At 44.2% G+C, this 21747-nt stretch overlaps 2 protein-coding genes across 8 annotated transcripts in view; both read right to left on the bottom strand.

Annotated features, from left to right (window-relative positions):
* The window catches only part of MRNIP (MRN complex interacting protein), a 17816-nt gene extending 1080 nt beyond the window's left edge, over positions 1–16736 (bottom strand). Inside the window, exons 1-7 of the mRNA XM_089909822.1 lie at positions 16558–16736; positions 14479–14538; positions 8450–8538; positions 4187–4262; positions 2766–2923; positions 1397–1484; positions 1021–1122 (exon numbers count right to left, since the gene is read on the bottom strand). Coding sequence (XP_089765948.1) covers positions 1021–1122; positions 1397–1484; positions 2766–2923; positions 4187–4262; positions 8450–8460 — 435 coding nt within the window. The 5' untranslated portion in view covers positions 8461–8538; positions 14479–14538; positions 16558–16736. The remainder of the gene's footprint in view (positions 1–1020; positions 1123–1396; positions 1485–2765; positions 2924–4186; positions 4263–8449; positions 8539–14478; positions 14539–16557) is intronic.
* The window catches only part of TBC1D9B (TBC1 domain family member 9B), a 47835-nt gene continuing 42823 nt past the window's right edge, over positions 16736–21747 (bottom strand). For 2 of the 7 annotated variants that reach the window (XM_022563306.3, XM_089909818.1), the window contains one exon: positions 16834–21747. In XM_022563306.3, coding sequence (XP_022419014.1) covers positions 21061–21747 — 687 coding nt within the window. In that variant the 3' untranslated portion in view covers positions 16834–21060. The other 5 variants (XM_089909820.1, XM_022563308.3, XM_089909819.1 and 2 more) reach the window with 5 other exon arrangements.

The following is a 21747-nucleotide window of genomic DNA, read 5'->3' as shown; positions in this document are numbered from 1 at the left end:
GGAGTGCCTGAGGGGTGCAAGCAGGAAGGGCCCTAGAGACCACCTGGAAAGACCATGTGCTTATTGCCAGGCAGCTGGGAAGGTCTCTCTAGAACCATGTTCAGGGTTTTGAAGCTGTACTAGTGGCTGCACAGAATACCCCAGGGGACATGACAGTGACAGAGGCCTGGCTTCTCCCTTCTACCTCAGAAAATGAGGCTGCATTGAAAATTGGGTTTCACTCCTAGAAAAATGGTACAGATGAACCAGTTTGCAGGGCAGAAATAGAGACACAGATGTAGAAAACAAATGTATAGACACCAAGGGGGGAAAGTGGCGGGGGGTGGGGTGGTGGTGTGATGAATTGGGCGATTGGGATTGACATTTATACACTGATGTGTATAAAATGGATGACTAATAAGAACCTGATGTATAAAAAAATTCTAAAATTCAAAAAAAAAGAAAAAATTGGATTTCACTGCCTACAAAGGAATTTGCAAGCAATGACAGGAGGGACCCTGCATCACCACCCCCAGGCAGTATGGAAGAGGCTCTGTGGGCAGTTGTTAGTGATTCGAGACTGCCAGCTCTGCCACTGATTTGCTGTGACCTCAACTGAACCTTCACCAGCCTTAGTTCCTCACCTTCAAAACAAAACAGGCTTGTGGTAAGAATTAGTGCATAAAAAATATTTAGCCCTGGGACTGGTACATCAGTAACTGTCACACTCATTATAATTTAGAGATTCAGGGCCACATCCTTACCTGGGGGTCACATAGCTAGTTAGTAGCAACACCAGAGTTTGATCACTGCCTCTTGGCTTTGGACGGGCACTCTCCACTACTGTCTGAAGCCGGCCAGGACGACCCTGGCCTATGTTGGGGCATGGCAGTGACAAATGCCTGGCAGAGTTCCTCTGCCTGGGTGCCTGTGGCATAAAGCAAAACCTGCATTCTGCGGCCTGGAAGGTCTAGGTTTGAAGCATCAGGAACAAGAGCAGGTCCTAGGTGAAAAGAGTGCCTCAAATGCACAAGAACCCACCTGGATAAATGAAGGTGACAGTTCCTCAGAAACCCAGGGCAGGTCCCAAGCTGAACAGTCTGACAAAGACCCGGTACTCCATGCAGAATGAAGGGAACGGTCCTGATGCAGAAAAGCCCTACTGGTCAACCTTGATTGCCTCCAAGGCATCAAGCTGCCCTTTTGACCCCGAGTTAACATCAGTGACAGGAGGAGTGTGGCAGGGAAACAGTGCAGGCCAGAGAAAGGAGTTGGCTTAAGACACAGAAAACAAGACACCCATGCGGGAAGTTGGGCTTTTAGGGGATGTAAGTCTGATATTTTAATTGTCCACAAAACAATTGAAAAATCCTGCGTCTGCTCAATGGCCACTGGGACACTGTCCTCAATCACTGACCTTCAGGGACTTCAAGGTGACCTCACAGTTTCTGGAGTCCTGGATATTAGGGCTGCATGAAGGCTGGACTGTGCTCTGGCTCCATTTCCTGGCAGAGGAAAAGTGCTGTCAAGAATCCAGTCTTGTAATTACAATGGAAAAGAATCTCAAAAAGAATATATATATATATATATATATAAATAAACGGAATCACTTTGCTGTATACCTGAAACTAACACAACATTGTAAATCAACTATATTTCAATAAAAATTAAAAAAAAAAAGAACCCAGTTCTACCATTGAGCAGTGACCCTTAGTCTGACTTGGTGGTCACCCCGTCTGACACCTAGCACAGGTAGGGACCTTGCCATCCCTTATAGCTTCCCAACTGGCTGCTCAGCTTCTGTCCCACTGCCAACAACAGGTTGTCTAATGACATCTAAGGCAGTCCATTTCTCTGCTCTATAGCTTGTAGTTGCTAGAAAGTTCTTATTCTGAACTGGAATCTACCTCCCAATAGCATCTGCCCTGGAAGAGCCATCCTAATCTAGATGAGGCAGTCTCTCAGAAAACTCACTGAGGGACTTCCCTGGTGGTCCAGTGGTAAAGAATCCGCCTTCCAATGCAGGGGACACAGGAATTAGGACCCCATGTGCCATGGGGCAAGTAGGCCCGCACGCCACAAGTACTGAGCTCACACGCCGCAAACTACAGAGCCCACGCACTCTGGAACCCGCACGCCACAACTACAGAGACCACACACCCTGGAGCCTGTGCACCACAACTACAGAGAGAAAACCTGCATGCTGCAAATAAAGAAGAGAAAACCCACATGCCACAACTAGAGAGAAGCCCGTGCACCACAATGAAGGGCCCGGGTGCCACAATGAAAGATCCTGCATGCCTCAGTGAAGATCCCGAGTGCTGCAACCAAGACCAGATGCAGCCAAAAATAAATAAATAAATCTTTAAAAAAAAAAAAGAAAGAAAGAAAACTCACTGAAATGCAGATTAAGACTGGAGTAGAGACCCATGAAAGTCAGGTCTTTCCTGCTCTCAGCTAAAGGTTCCCAGGCCTGTTGGCTTCTCTGGCCCCACTTCACTTTCTCAACCTTGCCCTTAAGCTCTTCCCTGAGGTCAGTGCAGTCTAGATGTTCAGAATTAAGGGAGCATCATAAAAGGCACCCCCACTGGAATCCTGCCTAGCCCTCACCTCTGCACTGGCTGCACCTGGTACCTGGCCACGCCAGAGGGCCTGCGGTGATGGCGCCTGCTGGCTCACATCCCTCAGGCTTCCTGCTGACCACAGGAAGCTGCTCGTCAGTACCCCCAACCGTAGGTCAGCAAGGTGGGCATGGGTGAGGGCTGGATTAGCTACTAGCTTGGCACCTTTTCCTAGGCAGGCCTGTACTGAAGGGAGGGTCTGGCTTCTCTCTCTTGGATGAGGGCTGTCTGTTGAAACACACTCCTCCTTCTTCCAGCTGCAGTTCTTTGGAGTCCCTTTCCAGATACTTCAGCCAGCGGTTCTTTGAGGGCTGGAGTTTTTCCTACAGGATTGGGAAGTAAGTTTATTCTCAGAGTTGGAAAGCAGACACCTTTACTGAAAATCTCCAGTGCAACTGTGAGGCCTAAGGGCCTCAGGACCCATGTCTACACTGTCACCAGCAAAGGAATTTGATTGGAAGGTAATGGGAGACAGATATCTTGACTGGAGCACACTGGCACACACTTTGGGAAAGCTGCAGGTCACAAGAACTTTACCAAGAACTTTGCAAATGTCCACACTCCCTGGCCCAGTAGTTCCAAATGAAGACAAAGGCATAAAGATGTTCAAAGTGTTACAAATAATAGCAAATATTTATAGTAGCAAAAGTTTGCGAACATCCTAAATGCCCAATAAGAAGGGAATAAATATTGCCATATCCACTATATTCTGTAGGTACTTTTTAGAAATGAAAAGAATTGAAAGCTATATAGCAACATAGAAGATATGATGTAAGTGAAAATTCCAGGATGCAAACAAGTGTTTCTTACAGAAGGAATGATGAAAGATTAAGTCTGTAAGTAAAGAAACTGGAAGTATAGACCCAAATATGCAAGAGCTGATGTGTTAGTGTGCTTACGAGCATCTCCCCTATTTATTGATATAATAAAAATATGAAGAGCACCTGGAAAGCGGGCGTTGCCAGTGTGATTCTGTGAGCAGAGGTGGGGCTCTGCCAGGGAGGCTGTCAGTTGTTCCCACTCCCCCCGTCCCTGGCAGGACACAGTGTTCCGTGTACCCATGGCATCTTGGATGTACCAATGGCGTCACCTACTCAGTCACTCAAGCTCTTACATGCAACTGCCCATCCAAATACTGTTTGAGTACCTACTTTAACCAGGCCCTGGGAATGAACAACTGGATGTGAGCCCTGCTGTGGGGCTCAGTCTGGAGAAAGGGAACATGGAAACCCAGGCACTTTACAACAGCATGCCTTCCCTACCACAAGTGTGCTGAGAGTGCTGTGGGACAAGGGGAGAAGCACAAGGAGGTGAAGTTCAAGCTAAGTTCAGAAGAATTCACCAAGCGGCCAGAAGAAAAAGCTCTTTTCACAGTATTGTAATTATTTTACACTGCTGTCTCCACACATATGAAAGGGATAGGTTTATTCATTTTTGAGTTCCCTGTAGCTTTAAGCCAAGTGCTCATCATTCGGTAACATCAACAAGCGTTTGCTGAAGAAATGAGGAATGAATGAATAAATGGAACCCCCCTCTGTGACAGAGCTGGCTCAGGCATCTGGGCCGAGGTGGTGCTGCTGGCTTACCTGCAGGCTTGCAGGCACAGCCTGCCGAGGACGTGCATTTTCCTCCTCATCGGCATTTATGGATTCTTCCAGAGACCTTAGGGAAAGATTGTACAGTTGTCTTTTGTAAAATGACCAGGAAGATGAAGGACAATGAAGATGGGAACGGCAAGATGCACGAACTTGATGTGGATATCAAAGCCTGTTTAGGGGAACTTAGAACTTATCTCTGTTGTTTTGATGTGATTTGTAATCTTCCAGCAGTTCAGAAGGCAGAGGGACCATCTGTTACTTGGAGCAAGAGGAAAAGTGACACAGGGCAGAAGTGGCACTCTTAACCCAGAGGACCAGAGTTTGCATCATGGCTTTGCCAATGACTGGCTGTCACTGACCGTGATTCTGGGTATATCACTGTATCCCAGTTTCCTTATTTACAAATGGGGATAATATTGCAAGGGTCACTGTGAAGATAAATAAGACAATACGTGTGCATGTGCCCTGCTCAGTGCCTGAACACAGAGACTAATGTCAGCTGAACTCTGACAGCACAGAGTCCCTCCCATTAGCAATGGAGATGTCCCCATTGCATAGGGTCATATGAGTGTCTTTACAGTTGTATTATATCTCAACCACTACAAGAGAAGGCATTTTACTGAGCTTGATGTGTCATAGTGACTTCATCCAGCCTCCCAGGGACAGCAGGGCTCTTTTACCACATAAAGCAGAGTGAGGAGCCGGAACCTTTGCAGCCTCGAGTAGGGCTGGATGGCCAGTGAAAACATTCATAGTGCAAGGACTGAAGGTTAGCACCAAAGCCACATCCACCCATGTCAGACAGGGTTGTTACATCACACGATCAGATTGGAGCTCTCTCTAGAGAAATACAATGAGAACCCCAACTCTACCAAATGTCGGCACCTCTACTTCAGTTTCTTCATCTGTAAACAGAAGCCAATTATCCTCACAGGGTGATGAGGAAGATGAAATAAGATCACGCATATGAACTGCCTACCGTGCCACATGGTCGATACTCCAATGTCCAGCTGAGCAGTGTCCTACCAGCTACTAGCCAGAACTCTGCTCACCGTACTATGATTCAGGAACTCAACTCCATCAACTCCAGAACATCTCTCAGCAATATGAAGGTTAATGGTCTGTCTTCTCGCTTCTAATGTTACCCCTGAGAAGCTGGGTGTCTACTGTTCTTATGTAGGTGATCTCTCTTCTCTCCAGCTACTTTTCAACTCTTCCCTTTGTCTTCCATGTTCTGCAATTTCATTATGTTGTTGTGTCTAAGGGCAGATTTTTTTTGTCTTTTAAAATTAACTTATTGAGGTATAATTTATAATTAATATACACTAAAATGTAACAATTTAAGTGTACAATTAGATGAGTTTGGTAAATTTTATCTTTGAATCTATTACTCCCATCAAGATATAGAAAAAAAATTTACTGAGATATAATTAGCAAGATATAGAAAACTGTCATCACCCCAAGGTTCCCTTATATGCCTTTGTAGGTGATTCCCCCTCCCCAGAATACCACTCATCCCTATAGTGTGGTCTCTTGTGTCTGATTTCTTTCACTTAGCAATGTTTTTGAGGTTTGCCCATGTTGTTTTTGTTGCTGAGTAGTATTCTATTGTACGGAAATACCACTATTTGTTTATTCACTTGCTTTTTTTTTTCATCCTTCATTGACTCTATTTATTTTATTTATTTTTGGCTGTGTCAGGTCTCAGTTGTGGCACGTGGGCTTCTCTCTAGTTGTGGTGTGCGTGTTTTCTCTTCTCTAGCTGTGGCGCGCAGGTTCAAGGGCATGTGGGCTCTGTAGTTTGCAGCACACAGGCTCTCTAGTTGAGGCGTGTGAGCTCAGTAGTTGTGGTGCACAGGCTCAGCTGTCCCACGGCATGTGGGATCTTAGTTCCCTGACCAGGGATCGAACCCATGTCCCCTGCATAAGGCGGATTCTTTACCACTGGACCACCAGGGAAGTCCCTTCATTTGCCTTCTGATGTTATCTATATATCTAGTCTTTCACCAAAATCACACTATCATCTTGATTGCTATAGTGTTATAGTGAATCTTGAAATCAGGCTGTAGAAGTCCTCCAGTTTTGTTCTTTATCAGCATTGTTTTGGCAATTGCATTTCTATATAAATTTTAGGATCAGTTTGTCAATTTCTTAAAAAAAAAAACAAAACTGCTGGAATTTTGATTGGAACCTAATGGCAGACTCTACAGATCAATTTAGGATGAACTGACATCTTAACAATATTGAGTTTTCCAATCCATGAACGTGTCATATTTCTTCATTTAGATCTTCTTTAATTTCTCTCAGCAATGTTTTATAGTTTTTACTGAAAATTTCTTGCACATTTTTGGGTTATGTTTATCCCTATGTATTTTATTTCATTTTATTATTTTTTTATTTTTTATTTCTTTTGCGGTATGCGGGCCTCTCACTGTTGTGGCCTCTCCCATTGTGGAGCACAGGCTCCAGACGTGCAGGCTCAGCAGCCATGGCTCACAGGCCCAGCCGCTCCGCGGCATGTGGGATCTTCCCGGACCGGGGCACGAACCTGTGTCCCCTGCACTGGCAGGCAGACTCTCAACCACTGCGCCACCAGGGAAGCCCCTTTATTTTTTGATGGTATTATAAATGGTATTTGATTTTTAAAATTATTTTCCAACTGTTCACTGCATTTATATAAAAATAAAATCTAGTTTTGTATGTTGACCATGTATCCTTGTGATCTTACTAAATTGACTTATTAGTTCTAGTAGCTTCTGTATAGATAGGCTCATTAGGATTTCCTACATACACAATGTTTTCATCTAGATTGGGATTTACTGTGTTTCCTTAATCTAAGAATGTAAGCCCTTTGATTCTGGAAAATGTTCTGTTCATTTCCCTGCAAATATTGCCTTTGTCCCCTTCTCTTTATTATCTCCTGCTGGAACTCTTCTCTGTATCCTTCATGTCTCTGAACTTATATTTTCCACCTTTTTGTCTTTCTGTGCTGCACTGTGATTAATTTCTTCAGATTGGTCTTCCATTTCACTAATTCTCTCTTCAGTTGCACTTGATCTGTTTAATGGTCCACTAGACTTTTAATTTCAATGACTATACTTTTCATTTCTACAAACTTTTTGGTTTTTTTAAAAAACTGGTTATTTTTAAAAGTCTCTTGCTCCTCATATTAGCAACCCCCCTCTTTTAATTTCATTAAATATATTAAACATGAAATATTATGTATTCTGAACTCTTTTTGGGTCTGACTTTTCTGTCATTTCTGCTGTCTTGCTCATGGTGACATACTTCCTTAAGTTAAATGATTTTTAAGTTTGGGTATATGCTCCTTGGAACTTTATATGTGGGAATTCTTTGATACCTGGGTTGAAGATGTATTGCTCCAAAAAGGAGCTGCATTTACCTCTGTTCCTGGGACAATTTAAAAATAAGCTCTCAGCTTGAGACTTTTCACACAGCATGTGTAAAAGGCTTAAAGGCCATGTGACAGATTCCTTGTGCTTATAAAATCCTGGAGCAGTATTTCCCTTCTTCAGTCAGTGCCAAGGTCAACACAGGCTGGGTCCCTGCTATGGACGGGGTGCATTTCTAGTTCATTTGAATGCTGAGGGTGTAGTCCTTCGGGGACTCAGCTTTATGTGGTGGTCTCCTATGGACCTTCCCACAGTGAACAGACCCTCGGCTTTGTCTTTGTCTCCTGCTTCCCTCCCAGATGCATGGAAGCTGAAGGGCAACAGGTTTCAATCGCCTCAGCAGCCCAGCTGCTTATTCTCTGGATTTTGGCTTTTGCTTCATTTTTGGCCTCTGATGGTTACTTACCTTCTTGTCATCTCTTCAGTGCACTTAAAATATTGTGGCTGGGGGCTTCCCTGGTGGCGCAGTGGCTGAGAGTCCGCCTGCCGATGCAGGGGACACGGGTTTGTGCCCCGGTCCGGGAGGATCCCACATGCCGCAGAGCGGCTGGGCCCGTGAGTCATGGCCGCTGAGCCTGCACGTCCGGAGCCTGTGCTCCGCAACGGGAGAGGCCACAAGAGTGAGAGGCCTGCGTACCGCAAAAAAAAAAAAAAAAAAACCAAAAAACAAAAAACTGTGGCTGGCATTTTAAATTAATTTCAGTGGGAAGATTGTTCAATATCTAATTGCCATATTGTAAGACATGGAACTCTAAGGGATTTCTCCATCATAGACTTCCACCATCCAATCAAGATAAAAACAGAGCAAGATAACCATGCCTCCCTCAAATTACTATACCTGAGTGACATCTCTGAAATCTGTCCCTGCAGCAGATTTAATTTTTGGACATGGTGTCTACAGTCAGCACCAGAGCCCTCACCGTAAGCCTGAGAAACAAACAAACAAACAAAAATATCAAGTTTAAAAAGTGTTGATAGAATGCTGAGAAATAGATCCATTAGAGCTGCAACCCAGGGAGGATAAAACTGTACTTCGCAAGGCCCAAAGCACCATGCAGGAACCCAAACAATGATTGCTGTTTCTGCAGTGATTTACAAACTAACAGTCTCAGGGACTAATAGTTTCAGTCTATCTGGCTGCCCACCATCACCCTGAACTTTATATATCAAAGCTAAACTCAACCCAAAATCCCACACAAATTGGTTAATGAACATAAGAAATTCAGAAGAGAAGTAACGCAAATTGCCAATAAACATATGAAATGATACACCTCACTCACTCATTATCAAAATAATATAAAATAGATGAGATACATTTTTTCACTTAGCAGTCACTCATTTGTTCAATAAATATTTATTAAGCAGCTATTATGTGCCAGGCCCTGAACTAGGTAAGGACAACACAATACAGGAATGGACAAACACTACTGTCATTATGGAGCTCACACTGTAGTGAGAATAGACAGATAATAAGCACATAAGTCACCTATATGTCCATCAGATGGTGAGAAGTGCTTCTGAGGAAAGTAAGGCAATGAAGCAGGGTGGGGCAGAGTGTGGACACAGTAGACAATTTTATATGTGTGTTCAAGAAGTCAAGGAGTGGATCACTGAGAGGGTGACATCTGAGCACAAAATAGGAAGATAGGCAGAAACAAGCCACGTAGATACATAGGGGAAGAACATTCAGCAGAAGCAATGAAACGGAAAGGAGTGCAAAGACCCTGAGCCTGGCATTTTGGAGGAACGGTGAGGAGGCCAAGTGGCTGGAGCTGAATGGTCTAGGGGGAAGATGGTAGGAGATGAGGTTTGAGAGTGTAGGCCCCGTTACAGGCAGAGTCAGCCTTATAGGCATGAGATCTGCTCTGCTGTCTCCATCTTGAAATTCTTAATAATCATTGAACTTGTATTGTGTAAGTAAAGTGTGATGAGATAATGAAGCATGTTTGTGAGTCGTGGACACCAAATGTGTCCACTGTTTCTCGTCACTGCTTTTACATACAGCATGCCTGATGACTGAGGAGCACAGAATTGCAGTGAACTCACAAGGTGTGGGAGTTCAGTGAGACTCCAAGTTCAGATGGGGTGTACAAGTCTTTTTTTTTTTCCCAAAAAGAGAACATTTATTACTTATTTTTTTCCTCATTAGAACTTTCTCACAAAGTAAAGTACAACAAAAGTACGTGGGGGGCAACCTCAGCCTGAGAGGCCAGGCTTTCCACTGGAATCAGAACTTGCTTCAGTTGCAGAAAGGAGGCAAGGGTATTCTAAAAAACATGAACAACCAAGGAAACGTGTCATATCTTTTCTTACTCCTGTTACCTCCCTGGAATAGCCTATGCTGAAAATAATAACACAGAAAAAAAAGTGAAAGATAGGGCAATCTTTCCCAGTTCCTTTTCCTCTCAGTACTTCCTTACTCATCAGTGAGCTAAAGGTTGAGAGTATGGGTAGAATGTGCGTGTATCAAGCAGTGAAGTAAAAATAGTTAATTTTGTGCAACATCTCCACTGTTCTGGTAGGAATGAAATATGTAGGCATGTATGAGCTACAAAATAAAAATTGTGCAATTTTGATGATTCTACGTATACACCAAATGCTCTTATATTATTCTGCATATGTTCCACATATGTACTAAATGGTCTTTGCATTTATAACTGGTGTTGCACAACATAAATGGTGCTGCACAATTTTAAATGTTAGTTTTTCTTGACACAGGAAGATATTAAATAGTAAATTTTAAAACTAGTAAATAAAAGACATCAGGAAAAGTCAGGAGACCATGAAAGAAAGGAAAAGCTTAATATTCTAGTACTTTTAATAGCATTTTTTTTTCTGCTTTTGAAAAGGGGCCCCCTGCCCCAACCTGGCCCTGTCTGTAGGAGCATGAATGTTGCTCTAACCTGGGAGGTCTGACATGATCTTGCATATGTTTCAGTAGGACCCTGCAGCTGTGGTGCTAAGACTGTATGGCAGAAGCAGGTGACCAGTCAGGAGGTTGCAGCAAATACTGAGGCAACTCAGGCCACTGTGGTAGCAAGTGGGCACAGTCTGGGTATATCCTGAAGGTAGGGCTGACAAAATTTGCTGATGGATCAGATGAAGAGTGTAAAAGAAAAAGAGAAGTCAGGGATGAGTTCAAGGTTTTTAGCCCAAACAACTAGAAAGAGGGACTTGGCACTCTTAAGAGTTGGGGATGACTGTGGGAAGAGCAGGTTGGTGAGGGTAAGGTGAGGGCTTCGTTCTGGGATACAGGTTTGGGATGCCTCTTAGATATCCAGGAGAGCGGTAAGTGGTTGGAAGCATACACAAGTTCAGGGGCAGGTCTGGGGTCTGAGATGGACATTTGAGAATTGTCAGATTGTCTCATCTCAGATGACCAAGGGAATGAGTGTAGCTAGACAAGAGGTCCAAAAACTGAGTGCCAGAGCACTCTAAGGTTTAGAAGATGAGGAGATGGGAAAAAACTAGCAAAGAGGATTGAAACACAGCCAGGAAGATAGGAGGAAAACCAGGAGCAGGATGACTAGAAGTACAAGTGAAGACAATGCTTCAAGGAGGAGGAAGTGACAAACTCTGACAAATGCCACCAATAAGTCAAGTCACTTGAGGACTGAGAACCAACCATTATTTTTAGCAACATAGAGACCACTGCTGACTTTGACATGAGCAATTTTAGCGGACTGGTGGGGAGTGAAATCCCGTCTGGGGAAAGTTCAAGTGAGAATGGGAGGAAAGGAACTGGAGAGGGGACAGGCAAAGTTTAAAAAGACTGATAACTGACTTATGGTTGCCAAGAGGGAGTGGGCTGGGGGAGGGATGGATTGGGAGTTTGGGATTAGCGATGCAAACTATTATATATAGAATGGATAAACAACAAGGCCCTGCTGTATAGCATAGGGAACTACATTCAATATTCTGTGATAAACCATAATGGAAAAAAATATGAAAAAGGATGTGTATGTGTGTGTGTGTGTATATATATATACACACACACACATATATGTAAATAAAAAACTGAATCACTTTGCTGTGCAACAGAAATTAGCACAACATTGTAACTCAACTATACGTCCACACAATAAATTGAAAAACAAAATTCTAAAATGACTGACAACTTATGTCTGGCATAACTGGTAGGGTGCATGCTCTCCTGCATAGCAGAGACTGCTGCCTGAATACTGAAATGCATTCTCCCCTCATCTGGGAGCAGACTAGACTACATTTTCCAGTCTTCCTTGCAGTCAGGTGTGGCCATGAGACTAGGTTCTTCCCAGTGGAATGTAAGCCACTTCCAGATCCTTCCTGGGTAGCTCCTCCCTGATCTTGCTCCTTTGCGGGACAAGAGGCAGTGGGAGACAAGCCTCAGGGAATAACAGAACCTCAAGATTACAGGTGCCTCGGTCCCTGGATGACCATACCAAGGACAGCTGTCCTGCTGATCTCAATCTCTCCCAGGAGTGTTACAAGAGCAAGAGAAACAACTTCTATTGCGTTAAGCCACCACAATTTTGGTGTCTGTTCATTACTGTGGCCTAGTCAGTCATAAGCCATATACCAGTGCACAAGCATGGGGGTGCTGAGAGGAAGGCAAAGCTTCCTCAAGAATTCAGAAATACATGCTGACATCTAAAACAAGCAGAAGTCACTAGCTATGAGCCAGCCCCTGCCTTCTGAGACCCAATCTCAAGGTAGGCCTCAGCAGCTACACTTACTGACAGATGACCAAACTGTCCCCACTCCCACCCATCCCAACTGACTGGACCAGTGGTGGACAACTGAATCAACCAGGTCAATCAGATTGTTTCTCCCAGGAGTTTATAATTGGGACTCAGCTATTCCAGTTGGTTTGAAATGAGATTCTGTGGTCTGTGAGTAGAGTATGTTACTTTGAACTGGGAACAGAGAGGAAGGGAAGGAGAGGAGATAGGGAGAGAGGGAGGAAGGTATAGGGAGAAACTGGGTGAAGGGAGGAGAAGGGAGGGAAAAGATGATGCTTGTGTTGTTGGCAGCTTTTCAGTTCTTGGGGTTGGTTCTTCAAGGGGTCAAGAATGAAGCTCCTTCCTTGGATCCCCCCAAGATACCCCATTACCTTGCCAGTACATTTTAAATTTTGCTGAAGTGTTTTTTTCCTATTATTTGTAACTAAAAGAACCTTGGTCAAAAGAATTCCTCTGATTTAACTTCTAGGAATTCGTCCTAAGGAAATAATTGGTCAAGTGAAGAAAGAGGTATTTGTAAGAAGCTTCATTGCAGAGTTGTTCATAACAATGAAAACTAAAATCAACCTAAATGCCCATCAGTGTGGGGTTTGTCACTTAACTCATTCAACAAACATTACTTGAGCAAGCACTATGTGACAGGCACTGTGCTAGGTGCCAAGAGTCCATCAGCAAAACATACAAAAAAGGGTATATAAGTGTCCATCAACAGATGAGTGGATAAAGAAGATATGGGGTGTATGTATGTGTGTGTGTGTGTGTGTGTGTGTGTATAGACACACACACACACACACACACACATATATAATGGAATATTAGCCATAAAAAAGAATGAAATATTGCCATTTGCAACAACAAGGATGGACCCAGAGTGTATCGTATTAAGTGAAGCAAGTCAGACAAAGACAAATATTATATGATATCACTTATATGTGGAATCTAAAAAAATAATACAAGTGAATTTATTTACAAAACAGAAACACACAGACATAGAAAATAAACTTATGGTTACCAAAAGGGGAAGAGGGAGAGAGGAATAAATTAGGAGTATGGGATTAACAGATACACATTATATAAAATAGATTAACAACAAGGATTTACTGTATAGCACAGGGAACTACATTCAATTTCTTATAATAAACTATAATGGAAAATAAGAAAAAAAATATGTATAACTGAATCACTTTGCTATACACCTGATACTAACATAATATTGTAAATCAACTATACTTCAACTTTTTTAAAAAGGGTATATAAGTAAAATAGGCAAACCCTCTCTTCCCATGGAATTTACAGTCTCAGATGGACAATACTCACATAAACATACTTGCCTATATTTCTGATCAGGGTAATGAGATTAACTAGGGGAAGCCCCAACAATGAGCACAAAGGCCCTAAGAGGGAAGCAGATTTGGATTGTTTCAAGGTCAGAAGGAAAAGCCCCTATGGCTGAAGGAGGAGAATGATGAGATGAGGCTGGAGAGGTGGCATCAAGGGCTGGAGCAGGTGAACAAGGGGCTCAATGAGGACCCTGTGATATTAGAGATCAAGTGGGTCGCTAAGTATGGACTTGAAAAGAACTGTGATGCTGGGTGAAAAAACTGGGCTAATAAGAGCATTTACAACATGCTCCCCTCAGTCCACATGCTCTTTCATCTCCTGACTTCCTTCACAACCTGCCTGGCCCCTCTCACACCCCTGCATCTACCAACAGCTGTCTGCCCATCCCCACTTAGGTCTGATTACTCAGTTATCTTCTTACAGACCCCTGTACTTTCCTCTCATTTTGCTCAGTCTAGTTTTAATTTACATGTGTGTGTTTTAGTTTCTCATCCTGTTCCACAACAGCAGATCGGTGAAGGCAATTAACAACATGGTCTTACCTTCCATTGTGTCCCATGCCTGCATACAGAAGTTACTCAGTAAATACTTACTGACTGAATAAAAAAAGGAAGGTAACTTTCCAGGCACTGCTCCATTCATTTCGCTTCCTGAAGGAAGATGATCTTAGGGAGCAGGAGCGCTATATCCAATGAACTTGAGCCAATAATGGAACACTGGGTTCCATGAGAAATATGTTTCTGCAGGGCTGCGTCCCACCTGCTTCCTGGTATGGGTATTAGACACTTTGCTGCTTGGGACTCACCCGCAAAAATGACTGCTTCTCTCCACAAGCTTTGCATGTCCATTTGAGACTCTTTTTCACCTACAATGAAATTTCAGAATTATAGCTAAAGTAATTATTTGAAACAGGTTGAACTAGATCAGAAATAATAAAGAGATCAGTGGAAAAGAATAAAGAGTCCAGAAACAAACCAACACATGTATGAAAATTTAGTATATTATAAAGGTGAAGAAAGAAGAGACTAATAAGTGGTTCTGGAAAACTGGCTATCCATATGAAACAAAATCAAATTAGATCTCTACTATATGTGATTCTCAAAAAAAAATTCCATGATATTTCAATTCTTGATAAATCTGACTAGGTGGATTCTCTCTTAACATAATAAAATGCCTTACATCTAGCTCTAAACCTGCAGAATCACCACCAGCATTCCCATGAAAGTCAAGAACAAGTCAAGGATCTGCACTATTATTTACCATTTTTTTCTGGATGTACTAACTGATAGACTTGGAAAAGAGGACATAGCAAGAGGTATGAAAATGGAAAGGAAAAAAAAAACAATCCTTATTTATGGATGATATGATTTATTTCTTTAAAAGTCAAGATAACTAAATGAAAAACTACTAAAACCAGTAAGACAATCTAATATAGGGGCTAGGTAGAAAATTAATATATCTTCAAAAATTAATATAGCTTATAAGCAAACATCTACTTAGAAGAGATAATTAAAGAAATAAATCCATTTGTAAAGGTAACAAAGAAAATGTTATCAAGGGGCACCAAAACTGTTTTAAGAGATGGAATGAAATGCCATGCTTAACATCACAAAGATGTCTCGGTTGATTCATAAAAATTAACATGATTAATATGATCCTAACACAAAAACTATCAGGGCTTTTGGGGAAGTACCTAAAAGGATTCTAAGGAGGACAAGCAGCATCTATTACAAATTTAAGTGGGTATATCCTAAGATTCTACTTCTCAGCATCTATCTTCAAACACCATAAAAATACTGTGTATCTTCTACAGGTACATATGCAAGTAAGAAATGCATTAAAAAAATAATAAAAGCTCTGGAAGGACACACAGTAACTGGCTAGCTCTGGGGAATGAAGATACAGAATTCAGAAGCTGTTGAAATTAAATGAGATGTGTTAAACTGCCTGATACACAGCCGACTTGGAATTAAACTGTTAACCCACTTTTCCCACTTGGCTTCAAATCACTTTTCAGAGTTGAAAGTGACCATGAGAACACGAACTACATTATATAATAATTTAAAAGTGGAAATGATTCCCATTTATTCTCAACTCCTAGAACCAAAACAATGAAGTAAGTAAAAAGTTTCTAAGCCCCTAAAATGACCCTTACAAAGTCACAGCGAACTTACAGGTGCATACCCAGCCTCTTACTGGCTTTTAAACATACATTTTGTATGTTTGTACATACATTTTGTATGCAATTTGATGCTACCCTTCTTCAGGGCACAGCAGATTAGCAGGGGACTACCAGAAGCGGATACAATGACAGCCTTGACAGCATCAAGCAGGGAGACGGAACGTGATTCAGGAAAGAACAGGTTAAGTGACATCCCCTATTTTACGTTTTGAGTCAGGGAAGCATTACGTTTTAGAAACTTCGATTATCCTGTTTAAAGGCGCGAGATTATTTACACTCTGAATAGGCGTCGAGGCCCTCACTACGAGCAGAGCCAAAGAGTGCCAGCACGGGTGCCCAGTCGTGCCTCAGTTTTTAAAACTATCATTTCCCTTGTATTTAAATGAAGAAGGAGCCATTTTGGGGGCTAGGCTCTGCATAAAGGAGGCTATCCTCTACCCCCAACCTGGTGTGCCCGACCACCGGCCAGATAGAATTCACGAGGCCGCCTCGGCAGAAACCATTGGCTGGTTTCTGCGAATCTTACAACCACCAAGCAAAAAACGAAAAAAGCCCAGAACAACGTTATCGAGAAGCGACATCAATAAAACCTAGTTCTCAGGACAGACATCGTCATTTGTCCGGGACCCAGACACACACCCCGCAACCGCACGAAACCTCGCCCAGCCTGGGGGAGGAGGTCTGGCCCCCCAGCGACCCCACCTCGTCCTGCTCGCCATCCCCGTGCTCTGAGGAGGAGGAGGAGGAGGCCCCACCTGGTGCGCCTGGAAGAGGCGGCAACAGGAGCACCGCAACACCTAAACCCGCTGCGGAGGCGCCATTGCGACGGCCGTCGCCGCCGCGCGTGCGCCGCGCGTGCGCCGCGCTACCCTGTCTGCCCTGGCTCCGCCCGCTTCAGGCGCTCGGGACCCTCTGGCCCGAGGAGAGCGTGCGCCCTGCGCTCCGGCCCACTCGAGCTTCGCCCCTAGTGCGCACTTGGGCCATCGGAAAGTTTAGCGTTAGTCGGCTGTCAACTGGGACCCCGGGCCACCTCAGGACTCGGGCCGTATCACTGCTGCTGAGTCGGGCGTTGTTTGGGCTTTGCGTCAGTCAGGTCACTGGTTGTCTGTCTCAGCCCGAAGCAGTTCCCGCCTCTATCTAAACCAGCGTTTCTGCCTGGGCTCCCTGGGAAGATTGAAGTTGCAAGGGCTGGGTCTCCAGCCGCCGCTGGGGGTCCGGCCTTTGCTGGCACGGTTTCTTCTGCTTCTTCAAGTCGGGGAGAGGGAGCCGGAGGGCGCCTCCCTGCTCGGGCCCACTCCCTGGGGCCCACGGTAGGCATTTTCAGGACCTCTGGTCAGAGGTGGTTAGTTAACGTTTGAGCCGGAGCACCGAGAATCCTGGGAAAATAGGCAGTTCACCAACCCTACGCTTCTCAGAGAGGGAAACGGAGACGCCTGGTGGTTGAAAACGAAATCAGTCCTTACTGCAGTCCCGAGGAAGACCCGCTCTAAAAGGTGGAGCCCAAGTCCCAGTCTGGGCATAGAGGAAAAATATTGCACCCCTCATGTCCCAACCTCACCTTAATGCCAGCCCGCCAAGACATTCCCACGTGCCTGACAACATAAATAATCTTGTTAAAAGAAAATTTAAAACGCCCAATCCTGACAAGGATGCTGATAGAACGGTAAAAGGAAAAAACAATCTGGCAGTTATCTCTATCCTAATAATCTGAATCACGCAGATTTATTGTTTATGCAGTAGTGTTAACTGAAGTATAACAGGAAAAAATGGAAATAAGTATTCTAAAGAATGGACCATTATGCAGGTCCATTACAAAGAGTTTGGAGTGAAAATGCTGGCATGTGTATTGTTGGGAAGCAAGGAGGTTACAAAGTGTACATGATATCAGTTAGGTAAAACCAGGCATTATTTATTTCCAGATGTGCACGGGCAAGGGTTATAAATGGTTTAAAATTTTTAATATTTTCCAAATTTTGCACAATAGCATATATTAGAAAAAACCAAATTAATTTTAAAAATTATGTTTGAGACTGAATATGCAAACAGAGAGTGACCAGACTCCCTCATCACACCCCAAACCACAACTTCTGCAGCAGTCAGGACTTGGGCAATGACTGCCAGTTGCCCTCCTTTTTGCACCTGCCCACTTCATCTCAGGACCAACCAAGAGAACGCCAATTATGCTCCCCAAACCAATTACCGAAAACATCCTGCTTCAGGTTAGCCAGCCTGTTTCCCCACTAGCAGCCTCTAATCAGAGCACACCTGAAGCCTTCCCTTGCTTTCACCATAAGGCCTTCCCACTCTTCTGACTACATTTTAGTCTCTGCCAAACGCAAGTAATGGTGGCTGACTTCTTTTCTATAGCAAGCTCTGGATAAATGGTCCCTGTTCTCATTTGGGTGGTTTTTGTTTATCTCTACCTGTCTCATTGTGGCTGAGCTTCTGGCAACTACAAAGAATGTTTTGTGGTTAATGAAAAGAGAAGAATAAAAATTTCACACGTGGTATGAGTTCAAATATAGGGAAATATAGGGAAAAAACACCAAAATAATTAGTAGTCTTAAATACAAGGAAAAATTGTTTTTCTACTTTTGTTTTTTCCTCCTTTCTGTAATCCTTTAAAAATTCATATACGTATTTTTTTTCTTGGAAATTATAAGAATGACTTGAATGGTTTGGTACAACATATCACTTGGTAAGGAGTTTTAAAATATACAATTATGTTTACTTACAGAACACAAATATATTTAAAACTTTATTTTTATTATCCACTTATTATTTAGTGTTACTGCTCTTGTTAAACATTTTATCATGCGAGGTTAAATAATTAATGGATGAAAGTACTATTTTATTGTACATTTTTGTACCTTCTTTTATCACGTAAAAAGGATAGTGTCCTCTTTTATGTTGTTTACTTTCTTTGGTATATTCTCAAATTTATACTTCTACATGGCATATAAAACATTTATTTAAATTCCAGGACTTCCCTGGTGGTGGTCCAGTGGTTAAGAATCTGCCTTCCAATGCAGGGCACAAGGGTTTGATCCCTGGTCAGGGAACTAAGATTGCACATGGCACGGGGCAACTAAGTCTGCATGCTGCAATTACTGAGCCCATGCACCGCGACGAACAGCCCGCGCTCTGTAACGAAAGATCCCGCATGTCCCAAAGAAGATCCCACGTGCCACAACTAAGACCCGATGCAGCCAAATAAATATTTTAAAATTCCAAGTCATTTAAATCTTTCTAATTGATTACAATCAATTTGACTCTGCCAATTTTGTGTAATTCTTATGTATATCTTTACTTAATTTTATTATGACCAAGAACATAGTCTTTTTTTTTTGGCTGCATCAGGTCTTAGTTGTGGAGCACAGGATCTTCGTTGAGGTATGCGGGATCTCTCGTTGCGGCGCGTTGGCATCTCTCTAGTATGGCCTGCGGGTTTTCTCTTCTCTTGTTGTGGCCCGCAGGCTCCAGGATGCGCGGGCTTCAGAGCACGTGGGCTCTGTAGTTTGCAGCACACAGGCTTTCTAGTTGAGGTATGCAAGCTCAGTAGTTGTGGTGGCAGGCTTAGTTGCCCCGCAGCATGTAGGATCTTAGCTCCCTGACTGGGGATCGAACCCACATCTCTTGCATTGTAAGGCGGATTCTTTACCACTGGACCACCAGGGAAGTCCCAAGAATGTAGGCTTTCTAGCAATAAATTCTTTGAAATTAATTTATGACAAAGCATGTAGTCAGTTTGTGTCAATACTAGAAAGGAAATTACTTTTTGTTGTTGTTGTCATTAAGAAAGAAAACAGCTGTTCCGTTTCCTTGATGTTATTTTGCTGCATTTATCGAGAAGTGACTCAGCAGCTGTAAACAAGGTAAAATCACAGAGATTATTTTAAAACCATCCATAAAATCTAAAGAGATAGAAAATAGATTGGTGGTTCCCTGGAGCTGGGGGAGGGTACATGGATTGGCAGCACATGGGCAGGAGGGATCTTTCTGGGGTGATGGAAATATTCTAAAGTTGAATTGTGGTGATGTTTGCACAACTCTAAGTTTACTAAAAAATCATTGAATTATAACTTAAAACAAGTGAATTTTATGGTATGTAAGTTTTGCCTCAATAAAGCTATTAAGTTTAAAACCAAACAACAGCCATAGAGATGTTATCTTTTAGTACAAATAAGAGTGGTCCTGTGTTGGGGGCAAACGCTGGACATGATGATCAGCTCCTGCTGCAAAGCTAAGGGGTCCTCATGGCTCAGCCTGTTGCCCGTGTCCCCACAGTCTGCTTTCTGAACCCAAAGGCTTGCTGCAGCCCAGGCCTGAGCACACATGTCCTGCACCTGGACCCAGGCTGTTTATACCTGCGGAGCAGGTTTCCTCTGCTGGTGCAGGTCTTCACAGGCCCTGCCCAGCCTGCATCAGCAGCTTCCATGTCCCCATCCTCCCTAGGGGTCTTGAACCCCCACCTCCTGTGGGAGACTAAGTGTTGGGAACCTCTGGAATATGGCCTGGGCCCCATACCTGCCTGGGAAGAAGCCAGGAGGCCAAAGCAGTGGTTGAGGGTCACATTAATTCTCTATACACAGTGTAGTTTTTAGTTCTTTCAGGGATTTATTAAGGCATTGAGCATAGTGTGATTTTTAGCCAACTGAAATGAATACAAGGAAATATATCAGGACCTGAGGGATATGCTTTTAAGGTTAATGGTGAGGATGACGAGCTGAAAGAGAATTGAGAGTAACGCCTGTGCAGGCGGCACCCACCCTGGTGCAGCAGATGCTTTCTGCCCATGTCCCCCAGCCAGAAGCGCAGGCTCAGGGGCTTCTGGAGAGCATCTCGAAGTTCTCACCACTTTGGTGCCCAATAGGCACTCGACCCTCCTACCTGGCGCCAAGTGGCAGGAAAGCCCCCAGAGCACGCAGCTGCAGAAGAGGAGGTGGAGGACAGGGTGTGGCCTGGCCACAGTGCAGGGCAAGCAAGGGCAGATCAGAGAGCCCCTGACACTATGCAGGGGCCAGGAGGTCCAAGGCAGAACGAGGGGGTGGGGAGCCCCTGCCTAGGTCCCAACTGCGACTGTTCAGCCTTCTTTCCATTTACAACTCACTGCTTCTGGGGAGAACTGGAGGGGTGTGTCCTTCAAGAGAAAACAGAATGGGAGGGAGGGAGGAGAGAGAGGCCAGCCCCCAGGCCCGGGAGCCCTCAGCCCAAAACTGCAGACTGCTCATGGTCACTGGAGGTACTAAACTGTCTCTCCACCTTCCTCTGGTCCTTGATCTTGAGTCCAATGTCTACCCTCTTCTCAAAGAAGTTCACCAGCACGGACTCCGTCAGGATGGAGGCCAGGATCTGCTCGAAGGAGATGCACCAGTCTGTATCAACGGCACCCCCACTGTGAGTGGTGGCCACGGGGCTGTGGGCCTCCCCACCCACCAGCACTGTGTCATCAGCCAGGTCCTCACACTGCAGGGAGCCCGTGCTGACCACTGAGTACGAGGACATAGACATGTCATCTTTGGTTTCATCGTCAGACAGAGGCTGGGGGGGGGAGCCCTGCCCCTCGCCGCCGCCCCCTTCGCCCACCACCTGGCTCTCCTGCGGTGCTTTCCCAAGGTGGGTGTCTCCACCCGCTTTGGCCTGGGGGTCCCCTGCAGCTGGCGGCTGAAGCTCCTGGGCCACGTCTTGAGGGGGGTGTGGGGCTGGCGGCTCGCCCTCCTCAGGGGCACTGTCCCTGGACTCTCTGCCCGACCATGCAGAGAACCTCCTCCCCACTTCCCCAATGCGGAGCAGCAGGCTGGCCACCGTGGCGATAGCATGGTACAAGTCCTGCTCCATGGGGTCTTCGCTGAACATGTTGTAAAGCGTCTTGCACAGCTCTATGAACTGCTC

This window comes from Delphinapterus leucas, chromosome 3, assembly GCF_059928025.1.
Source record: "Delphinapterus leucas isolate spDelLeu-1000000601 "Yukka" chromosome 3, BTC_Dleu_Yukka2, whole genome shotgun sequence".
Classification (NCBI taxonomy): domain Eukaryota; kingdom Metazoa; phylum Chordata; class Mammalia; order Artiodactyla; family Monodontidae; genus Delphinapterus; species Delphinapterus leucas.
The sequence above is the reverse complement of the archived record's forward strand: the minus strand, read 5'-3'. Positions and strand labels throughout refer to the sequence as shown.